Source organism: Echinops telfairi, unplaced genomic scaffold (assembly GCF_000313985.2).
Source record: "Echinops telfairi isolate 266 unplaced genomic scaffold, ASM31398v2 ScPeMD7_5592;HRSCAF=6446, whole genome shotgun sequence".
Taxonomy (NCBI): Eukaryota; Metazoa; Chordata; class Mammalia; order Afrosoricida; family Tenrecidae; genus Echinops; species Echinops telfairi.
The window spans coordinates 10,320,291-10,331,854 of NW_022109491.1; the positions used below are offsets into that span (position 1 = coordinate 10,320,291).

Consider the following 11,564-nt stretch of genomic DNA (forward strand, 5'->3'; position numbering starts at 1 on the left):
AAACTCACAGGGGCAGTTCTGCCCTGCCTACAGGTTTGTTATGAGTCGGCATCGACTCGGTGGCTGTGAGTTTAGCTTGGGCCTCCGACCGCAGCCAGCTCAGGCCCGGCGTGCTAGGCTGGAAGGTCTCTTGGTAGTGAGTCTCACTCAGTGGTCTGTTCCAGTCCCCCCAGGGAGACCTGGAACTCCAGAAGTGCATGGGCCAGGACTTCCTCCATGTTCATGCACAGAGATCAGCATGGAGCAGGACCCCAGGGAACATGTAACTAACAATAACATCCGCCAGATCAGTGGTTTGAACCCACCAGTCATCATCCCACAGGAGAAAGATGAGGCAGTCGGCTTCCACAGAGACCCACAGCCTGGGAAAGGGCAGTCTGAGCCTGCCCTGGAGAGTTACTGAGAGTGGGGACGGGTTTGAGGGCTGTAGGCTGTCTGGGGTCTTCATCTCTGCTGGTGCTGCGGGAAGAACTGTGCTTGCAGGGTTGACCTCCGGAATCCTGGAGACCTTTGTGCATTGGCCAGGACGCCTTCCCTTATAAGTGACAAATGCCATCCCACGTCCTCATCCACGCCAGGGAGTGGTTGGGTCAGATCCCGGCTCCGGGGAGGTCTCCTCCCAGGAGCCCAGCACTACCCTGGCGATGCTTCCTCTCTCCATTTCTCACTCTACTCCTCTGTCGGGCTTCCTGGGGGACCTTGCAATGCATGGCGGTCCCCTGAGCCCCAGGCATCCCTCCAGCCAGCTCAGCTCTCCAGGTGACAAAGAGCAGCTCTTGTCCCATCGTTTCAGTCAAGTCCCACGGCCAGCGCCCGGTCCCTGCACCGACCACTGCAGTCAGAGGGCTGTGGCACTTGGAGAGGGTGGACTTGACTAAGTGAAGTGCTCACCCTGGAAGCCAAGGAGCGTGAAGGGAGCCAGGGGCTCTGCCCGTAGCCAACAACTATCATCCTCTGTGCCCAAGCTCCACGCAGCTGCTCTGCCTGGTCTCACTAAAACCCCATCCTCTCCAACCTCTAGTGGTCCTCCGTGCTGCCCAGCATGAATAAGTGTCCCCTGCTTCGTTTGCTCGCTCACTTCCTTAGCCATCTATCTTACCCGCCTCCTCTGTCTTCAGGCAGCCTCACCCTCACTGCCAGCCTTGTTTCCTGCCAGCCTGAGAAAATGGGAGCAATCATTCAAGAGCCAACAATGACGTTGGGGGTCTGCTGCATGATAGGCACTCTCAGACGCACTGGGACTTATCAGTCTCCAAAGAGACAAATGTCCAGCCCTGGAGGTGATGACCCTTAGGTGTTGCCAAGTCACACCTGGTAGCTACCTCGGGCCAGACACCACCCAGGCTCTTTGCATCTCTTAAGACAAATGAGTCTATGGGGCACATGCTCTTTCTGTCTGTGTGGCCAGTATGTGCATGTGGTCCCCCGGGTGACTGTTTGAAGCCACCCAGAAGCACTGCAGGGGAAAAAAGCCCTGGTGGTCTGTTTGCAGAAGGGGCACAGCTGAGGAACCCCTACCATGCAGCCCTACTCTGCGGCTCGTGGGGTTACTGTGCGCCAGGGGCAGCCAAGGGCAGTGGGTTCAGTGCGTGGGTAGCAGGGCTTTTGTCATCTCCATGAACAATTCTGAAACCCTCTTTGTACTTATCCGGCGGCACGGCCATCGCCATGATTCGTTTCTAAGCCCTTCACAAGAGCTCAGCGCCCCCCTAAATGATGACTCCCCTCTCTCCCTCCCTGGGAAGCACTACCAGACTCTGGTCTCCATTCACTTGCCTATGTAAGTGGGATCCTCCCAGTTGTTTGCCCTGCTGTCATTGGCACTGCTTTGTAGATGAGAAAACGGCGGCACAGAGAGGTTAGGGGACTTGTCCAAGGTCACACAGCTGTTGAGTGGTGGAGCAGGGATTTGAACCCAGGAAGTCCCAAAGCCATGCTTTTCACCAAGATGCTCTATGACATACCTATAGTGTCCACGCCTTGTCTGTCCAGCCATCATCGCCTGCACCCCTTCCCTCAGCCTTCGGCCCGCCCTGTAGGATGAATCGCCCCAACTCCTTGCCAAGACCAACCGTGTCCTTCATGCTCCCAATCTCATTCCCTGGCACCCGCCTAGGACATCACCCCAGCCAGGCCCCTCTCTCTGCCGGACCTCCCACCTGCAAACATGCTGCGGCCAAATTCTCGTGACCCTTGTCCTCTCCCAGTTAAGGGACCTCGTCATTTCTCTGCAAACCTCACTCAAAGGTGCTACCTGTGCTTATGTTTCCTAACCTTCTCCCGACCTCTCCGGGACCCACTCTGGTCAAGCATTTGTGCAACATGCCACCCGAACAGTCAAGGTCACCCGCCACGTCCATGGGTGGGTGTCCCTGTTCATGGCTCATTCCTCATCTCCCTGGACACATCCAGAATACTTGACATACCGGATCACTCACCTCTGGGAACACTGTACTGACTGGATCTCCCATGCACACACCGCCTGTGTTCTGTCTCTGCTGCGGGTCCCTCCTCATCGGCTCCCTCCCTGCCCCGCAAACCCTCCAGTGACCCGGGCTCACGGCTTGAGTCTCTGTCTTCCACTCCAGGACTCTCACCTGACACTGAGCCTTCACAACCCGTCTAGAAGACAGCAACTCCCCAGTTCCGATCTCCAGCCCCACCTTTCCTCCAAATTCCAGACTGGCATTTCCAGTCTCCTACTCCACCGCTCAAGGAGCCCTGGTGGCGTAGCTGGTTATGAGTTGGCTGCAAACCACAACATCAACAGTTCGAATCCACCCGCCCCCCCATGGGAAAACGATGAGGTTTTGTACTCCCATAAAGTGTGGCAGTCTGGGAAGACCAGGGGAGACAGTTGTACTCTGCCCTAGAAGGTCACTGTGAAGCTGCATTGACTTGAGGGCAGGGGGGTTGGTTATGTTGTGGTTGTTACTCAGTAAGCAATCAAATACAACACAGCAACAAACCAGCGCCATCCAGCTGATTCCAGTGTTAGGTGCTCCAGCCCGCATTCCCCTTCTCTCCGCTCCAGCTCCACCCGCGGAGCTCCCATCTCAGGAAGTGGCGCTGGGGGACTTCCAGGTGCTCAGGCACAAACCTCCTGTCATCCTGGACTCCTCTCCCGGATGGCCAGTCTACCCTCTAGTGTAAGCGCTGTGAGCGGAGCTCTGGTGGCTCAGTGGTTAAAGAACACAGCCAATGTGTGGGCAGTTCGAATCCACCGGCCGCTCTGCAGGAAGGGGCTGTCCAAAGATGACAGCCTTGGAAACCCTATGGGGCGGTTCTGGTCTGTGTCGGTCAGCCCAATGAGAGTGGACTTGGGCTTTTGTTTTTGTAAGCCCGGTGGTGGTGCAGTGGGTTAAGCACTGGGAGGGTAGCCACAAGGTAGGTGGTTCAACCCTACCAGCTGCTCATGAGGCAGTCCGCTTCCATAGAGATGTGCAGTGTGGGAACCCCTAGAGCAGCGGTTCTCGATCGTCCTCATGCTGCGACCCTTTCGTGTGGTGGTGACCCCCAACCATCAAATTATTTTTTTTCTTTTTCTTTTTAAATTCTTAAAAATAATTTTATTGGGGCTCATACAACTCATCACAATCGACACATATATCCATTGTGTCAAGCACATTTGTTCATTTGTTGCCATCATAATTCATAAACTTATTTTCATTGCTACTTCCTGTCATTTTGCTACTGTGACGCACTGGGTGGCCCCTGTGAAAGGGTTGTTTGACCCCCAAAGGGGTCGTGACCCACCGGCAGAGAAGCGCTGCTCTAGAGCGCTCTGGTCTGTCCTTTGGAGCCACGGTGAGTTGGGATGGGCTGCACAGCCATGAGTTCTGGGTAGGAGGGCGGGGTTTGTCTGTCTGTTCATCCTGATTCCTCAATGGCTATCACATAGCAGTTGCTTAGTAAATGTCTGTTGGATTGAGACAGTGAATATAGCAACAGTAGCCAGGACCCTCTTAGTCAGAGCAGGAAAGTCTCCCAGAAGCCAGTGGGTCTACCCTGATCCCACCTCAGGGGCAAAGTAGGCCAGGTCACATGGTCTCTCGGGCTCTCTCCCTCACTGTCATCTGAGCGTCTCTCAATGATGTCTCTTCCCATAGGCCACTTGTCCTCATGAGACTGGCCTCACCTCCTCCCTCAGGGGCCCGCAGACTCTCCTTAACAACCGCTGTGAGGCTAACCCAGGGGAGGGCTCTCCTGTGGCTGGGCCCCTCTGATCGGCACACCCAGGAAACTGCCTGTCTCTGAGGCTGACAGGGTTTATGGAGCAGAGGGGTGGGGCCGTCCCATCCTCCTGACAATAACCACCCCACCCCCACCCCGTGTGCTTGTGTGCAGGTGGAAGTTCCTGCGTGTGGGGCTTTGTAAGACTTGGGCCCTGCTGCAAGCTGCCTGGAACGACTTCTCCCGGCCCATCCCAGCCAGCCGTGGCCAGCTGCTGACCCAGCTGCTCCTGTGTGGTTCCCTGGCTGCTGCGGCTGCAGGTCTAACCCAACACTGGCTGGTGTCCTCGCTGCAGTATCCTCTGGGCACCTCGGTCGCGGTGGCCGCTATCTGTGGGCTGCTGCTCTGCCTGAGCCTGGGCCTGGTGCCCCCAGCCCGCTGCCTGTTTGCCCTCAGCGTGCCCACCCTGGGCACAAAGCAAGGCCGCCGGTTGCTGCTCTCCTATAGCACTGCCACCCTGGCCATCAGCGTGATGCCCAATGTCTTGTCCAACGTGAGGGTGGCCGGGCGGGTGCTGCGCTGCATCACCGAGGGCTCCCTGGAGAGCCTGCTCAACACCACCGCCCGGCTGCAGGTGGCGGCGGGGGCCCTGCACGTGGCAGACCAGGTGCGGGGTAGAGGCCTGGCATTTGAGACCCAGGGCAATGGCTCTGCCTTCCGCCTCCACATGCTCCACGTCACCAAGCGGGTCCTGGAGGACTTCTCTGACCTGGAAAGGCTGGGCCGGACAGCCGCCCTGGGGGCCCAGCGGTTGGTGGCAGGGCTCTTCATTCTGGGCCTCCTGGGGGAGGCTGCCTGGTACCTCCACCGCTACCTGACTGACCTGCGCTTCGACAATGTCTACGCTACCCGGCAGCTCGCTGGGCAGCTGGCCGAGGCCCAGGCCACACACCTGGTGGCCTCCCCACCAGCCTGGCTGCTGCGGTCAGCCCGGCTACGCCTGTCCCATCAGGAGCTGTTGAGAGCCCTCCTCAGGCTGGGGCTGCTCAGCCTGCTCCTGGCCGCCACCGCAGTGACCGTGGCCACAGACCACATGGCCTTCCTCCTGGCCCAAGCGGCTGTGGAGTGGGCTCAGAAGCTGGCCCACGTGCCTGTCACACTCACTGTCAAGTACGACGTAAGTGCCGTGACCGAGGGCGGGGGATGCCTTTCACAGGGGGACCCACCATGGAGTGGGACTTGCCTTCTTCCTGTCCTGGTCCTGGGATAGGTTTCAGGGCCCTTGGGGGTCCCGCAAACAACCCAATGAAAACTAAACTGGCCGCCATCCAGTCTGGGCTGGCTCATAGCCACCCCCCCGTGGGTTTCTGGGGGGTGGAAAGCCCCATGTGCTTTTAAAGCAGTCCTTTTTTGGAGCCCTGCTGGTGAACTGGTGAAAGCACCCGAGTGCTAAGCAAAGGGTGGATGGCTCAAACCACCTGTGCCCCCGCGGGAGAAAGATGCAGCGTCTGCTTCTGCAAAGGTTTCAGCCTTGGGAAGCTGGAGGGGACAGTCCTACACTGTCCTGCTAGGAGTGGAAAGCCACTGGACAGCACTTGGGGGCAGTGGGAATCTTTTGGAAGCCGATTGCCAGACTTTTCTTCCAAGGCACCTCTGCGTAGGTTCAGAACCCCCCAGTAGAGTGGTTCCTACGGTACTGGAGCACTTACCGCCCGTGCCGCCCCTGATCTCCTTACCCTGGCACACCTGTGAGAACTGCTGGGCATAATGCTTATGAAAAGGGTCTGGGGGCTCATGTGGGCACAGGAATAGCCCTTGCCTGCTGGGGTTTGGGGAGGGCCCAATGAGATTGGGATCCTGAAACATGCATCCAAATGTTACCGCTTTTATTACTGTCTCAGAGCAGAATGCCTTCCAGGGGAGAAATGGGGCACACATCAGCATGCTCTAGGCTCGATTCTTTGGGACTGCTTTAGAGGGACAGAAAAAAAACAACTGAAACTTGCTGCCATCGAGTGGATTCTGACTCACAGCGACCCCACAGGACACAGTAGAACTGCCCTGTGGGTTTCCAAGACCAGAAGTCTTTACAGGAGTAGAAAGCCTCGTCTTTCTGCCAAGGGACCAGCTGGTGGTTTGGAACTGCTGACCTTACAGCCCAGCACATAACCACCATGCCACTAGGGGTCCTCCTTAGATTACTGGTCCATCAAAGGAACTCAGTTCCATGAGGCTGAGTTCACACAGTCCTCCCTGGGGTACCCAAGTGTACCCAGCGGGCCACAGGGGACCCCCCAGGGGTCAGCCCCAGCCACATGAGCCCAAATTTCTTCTCATGAATGTTACACCCATTTAGCAAAAGGGCAAGTTGAACTCGTCCAACCCGCAAATGTCCTACAGCAGTGGGAGGAGAGGTGGCAACAGTTTCTGTCCTGTTCACCAGGCTTTGGGCCCCCTTGTTTTTGCAGTTGGCATACACCTTCCTGGACTTCCTCCCCTTCCTCTTCAACCAGTCGCCCCCAGAGACACCCTTCCATTCCACTCATGTCTCCAGCCAGTGGGAGCTGCGCTTCACTTCCCCCGGCTGCCCACTCCTGCCAGCCCAGCGTCCCCGCACGGCCGCCGCCCTGGCCGCAGGGGCCCTGCAGCTGGTCGCGTGCGCCACCGTCCTGCTGGAGACCTACGCCCGCCGCCTGCGGCATGCCATCGCTGCTTCCTTCTTCAGGGCCCAGGAGGTCCAGCGGGTCGGCCACCTTCACGCCCGGCTCCTGCGGAGATATAACCGGCAGCGATGCCAGCAGATGTCCCCAGGGGCGCCTTCCTGTTCTGACATCGGGCTTGGGTAGCCAGAACCCCTGCGAGGTGGACAGAGAGCAGCAGCAGGGCGGAGGGAACCGGGTGTGGGTTCACGCCCCTGAGTATTCATCCTGGCCCCTCTGCTGTGTGTCCTTGGGTAGGTCACTCCACCTCTCTGAGCGTCTGGCGGAGAAACCATGGATGCCTCTGCTTTCTCCATGGGAATGTGACCAGGGGGGGATGAGATATGGGCAGAAAGGTCCCCAGGACTCTGCAGAGGGGGAATGAGGCAGCTCAGCCCATCCCCGCTCCCCGCCCCTCCAGAACAGTGTGGAGGGGGCCAAGGCTCTCAGGCTCGGCCATTCTGCTTCCACGATTTGGTGGTGACTTCTATGGTGGCTTTGTCCCCATGCTCCTCAGCCTAATTTATATGCCTCCCAGGCCTCCCTGAACTTATTTATAGCACGGTAATTTAAATCTCCTTGATTTTATAGCTAAACATATTTATTAAATCTGAAACTAGATCCTGGCGTTACTCCTTTGCACCCAGGGGTTCCCCATTTGGGACTCCCAGATTTTGTAAACACAGGACACCCAGCCAAATCTGAATTTTCCACATGGAATGGGAAGAAGTACAACCAGAAAGCTCCTTAGGAGCTAGGATGACAAGCCGTACTTTGGACATGTTGTTGGGAGAGACCAGTCCCTGAGAAGGACACGATGCTAGCTAAAGTCGAGGGGCAGCGAAAATGAGCGAGAGACTCCGTGTGATGGACTGGCACAGTGGCCGAAGCAATGGGCTGAACCGTCCCAAGGTGCGTTCAGAGGGGCAGGACTGGTCAGTGGCTTTTTCCATTAGTCATCAGTCCGCTCGCTATGCGTTGAAAGTGATAATGATAGCATATAACAGACACATCATGGGAACAAATAGTCGTTTAGCACGCTTTGACCTATGTAACGCTAAAAGCCAGAAACCAAGCTCACTGCCATGGAGTGGATGCCCACCCCAGAGCATGCAGGGCAGGGGAGAACTGCTCCTGTGAGTTTCCACGGCGGAATCTCTCCACGGGTGCAGAAAGTGCCGTCTTTCTCCCGAGTGCTGGGCGGCTGATGGTTTTATGTAACGTGGTAGTTACATAGCCTGGTGTCGATTTGGGACTTGAGAGGATGAAGAGTGAAGGGGTGGAGTCTAGTCTGTCAATTGGGTCTTAGCCAATGAGGCCTCTGTGTGGGCGTGGCCTTCTCCTGAGGATTCGGGAACTCCTGGATTTCCTCCTTGGAGGCGGGAGACACACTCTCTCTCTGCTCACTTCCTGTGAGACATCCCTGAGGAGAAGCCACACAGACCCACCCTGATGCAGCCTGAACCCTGTACCAGGAGAAGCCACGCGGAGACCCCGGACACCGCTGAGATGTTTACAATGCCATTGGATTCACAAGACTTCCCACCCACTGACCTGTGATCTTCCTGTCACTGCATGTGTTTCATGAGTCTAAAGAGGACTTTATAGATTGGTATCGGACCTAGGAGCTAATACCAGACTTATGGACTTGATCTGGGCTGGATTGGGATGCTTTATTAATGTACAATTACCCTTTATATAAAACTCTCTCTTACACACATGCGTTTCTGTGGATTTGTTTCCCTGGTCTACCCAGACTGACATTAACGGGAGAGCACCATTCTGTCTTCCACACTCTGCTGGTTATACCATTTCCTCCTCACAGGTCCGTCTCGCTGGGGGAGTGGGTAGGAGGTGGGGCTGCGGAGCCCCCGCAAGCTCTCCTTTTGTTGTTCGTTGCATATTTGTTTGCATCAGGGGTAAGAGCAACTACAACATAGGGATGGGCCGTCTTCCCCTCACCGCCTGAAGTCCTCTGGCTTGCTCAGCTTCTAGGTCTTTCTTTGTGTGGAAGGTGAGTAGCGGGTAAAAGGAAAACAAAAAGATGGCAATAGGAGCAGAAGAGCTGCTAAGTTGCTCTCGTGTAAAAAGAACTTCCGTGGGCTGAATTGCATACCCAATGAGTCAGGGTTTAATTACAAATAAGAAATTGCTTGGGGTGTTTTCAGGGCGGCTCAGGATTTCGTTCTTGGAAATTCGATGCTACGGCACTGTTGGAAGGCGTGGAGGAGGGGGCTCTCAGCTGGGCTTCCAGGAATGGAGCCCCAGAATTGGTACAAGGAGGAGAGTTAATGTCTGCCACCCCCAGGAAGTTAAGACATAGGAGCACCCCCTTCCTCCCCGCCCCGCCCAAACGGGCTCTAAGAATGTGCTGTCTTAGCCACTTCCAGGGATAGCGAAGCTGCCGTCACAACTGCAAATCGAGCTGTGCCCAAGCCAAACACGGCGCCTCAGCTTGGCCGCTGCCCTCCAACATGTTGGAGCTGGGTACTGAGGGGTGTGTTTCCACAGTTCACCGTCGTTGCCAGCAGACCTGCCACCTCACACAGCTCTCAGGGAAGCAGTTCACATCTAGGCCTATTAGTGCCCATACCCTCAAGCAACGGGCAGCCCCGCCCCCTCCAGTCCATCTCACTGTGCCTGGTGGCCCAGGCTTCCTGGCTGAAACAGCAGCAGCAGGACTCAAGCCAAATCTCACAGGTGTGCCTAATTGACAGAGCTCACCCACCCCTGGTGGGAGCACGGTGGGAACCCAGGGGTACAGTGGCTCTACGTGGGGCTGCGAACCACAAGGTCAGCCGTGTGAAACCACCAGCCAACCACTGGAAGGCAGACGATGAGGCTTTCTGCTCCTGTGAAGAACCACGTCCCTGGAAGCTCAACTCAGTCTACAGGGTCACTGTGAGCCAGAATGGGCTCAGTGACCGTGAGCGGTTTTGGTTTTGTTTTATACAAAGCCTTTTATTTACTGCATTCCTTCTCCCCATGAGTTTTCTCTTTTTACTAACTCACACCTCAGACGTAGCTGCAAGGCACTCTGGAAAATGTGCTTTCTCCATTCTCCAACTTCCTTCTTTCAGAAAGACGCATCAAAATTAGGAGTTTGAAACTTTATTGGCTTCTAACCATGGGGAAAAAAGAACTTTTACACGAGCGCCCCGTGCACACATGTAAAAACGGAAATGAAAGTTTAATTAAAAAAAATCCTAGCCCACTCTTGTTGACGCTGACCCATAGTGGCCCTAGATGACCCCAAGAACTGAGCCCCCAGGACTCCCCCAGCCGTCATCTGTGGAAGCCGCCTGCCTTTTCTTTCTCCCTCGGAGAGGGTGTTTGTTGGGTTTGAACTACCAACCTTTTCGTTAGCCACCGAGTGCTTTATTCACTGCACTACCAGGGTTCTTGAATTTGTGCAAAATACCTTAGTATTTTCTGGTCCTGTCCTATCCAATCCTGTCTGATCTTATTAATATCTGGTCCTAGTCCATTCCCTTCCAAACTGTTGGCAAGGATTTGTCCAACTGAAAACCCTACTGAGAGGGCTGGATTGGGTTTGAGAAACAAGACCAAACTCCCTGTCAGCAAGTCTTGCTGACTCACAGCGGCCCTGTAGGACAGCAGAGAGCTGCCCCTAGGGGTTTCTGAGACCATCACGCTTTACAGGAGTAGAAAGTCTCCTCTTTTCCCCCATCGAGCAGCTGGTAGTTTCAAACTGCCAACCTTAAGGTTAGTAGTTCAATGCATAACCACTACATCACGAGGGCTGCTTGCTGGCTTGGATATTAAACCCCAGTGCTTCCACTGCCCTAGAGATGGGCGCTGGAAGGAGGGACCATTGGGATATCAGTGAGCTGCTGCCAGGGTGTGAGACACCCACACGGCACTCTGATAGAGCTGGGTAAAGAGACTTTCAGCCAATGGGTGGTGGCTCATAACCCCGGTTTCTTTAGAATTTTCTTGAGAAACCCCAACAAGAACAGCCTTTATTTCCGATCTGCCTTGCTACCAAAAATGCTTACTTGAATGTCAAGATCCAGGCTGACCACCTGCAGCGACAGCTTTATGAGTGGGGCTTTAGGGCACAGTGTAACACCTTGCACACCTGGAGACAGAGCCCAGGCAGGGTCACCCAGGTGGAGGGTCCCAGAACTTCTGGCTCAGCCTTTTCCCCTGGGCCTGCCTAGGTGGCTGGGTTTCTCGCAGGACGGAGCCCTGAAGAGCTGCCAAGGGCTCTCGCTCCCCTGCCCGGAGGTATTTTTAGGCTGTGAGTCACCAACTGCAGTGATCTAAGCCACACACTCCGTCAGTCCTCCCACTCCCCAAAAGAGCTGGTGCTCACCCCTCATCCTGAGGCACCACCAGCCCCAGCCCCCAGCTCTGCTCGCTTCCCCCCAAATCCAAAGCTGCCCTCTCTCTGTGGCTGCTCTTCCCTAACATGGGAGAGCATCGCAGCGAGTCGTAGTGTGTGTCTGTATTAGGGGGCGGGTATTCATGGTGTGCTGGTAAATACTTAACAAGTAATGTTTCCAAGAACAGAAAGAGGAGGGGGAGAGGAAGAAAACCTTCTCCTTTCAGCATTTCCTGGTTTCCTTGATGTAAATACTCCCACAGGAAGTTTTAAGTGCCACCAGGATACCACAGAAGGGGCCGTGTCAGGCACAGTTGGCTCCAGGAACTGGTGTGCCCCCCCCT

The 11,564-nt window shown here is 55.7% G+C and overlaps 1 protein-coding gene across 1 annotated transcript in view; it reads left to right on the plus strand.

The window, feature by feature from the left end:
• LOC101664185 (osteoclast stimulatory transmembrane protein) overlaps positions 1–7,019 on the plus strand; it is an 8,552-nt gene extending 1,533 nt beyond the window's left edge. Inside the window, exons 2-3 of the mRNA XM_030887098.1 lie at positions 4,348–5,350; positions 6,642–7,019. Coding sequence (XP_030742958.1) covers positions 4,348–5,350; positions 6,642–7,019 — 1,381 coding nt within the window. The remainder of the gene's footprint in view (positions 1–4,347; positions 5,351–6,641) is intronic.
• Positions 7,020–11,564: the final 4,545 nt, after the last annotated feature.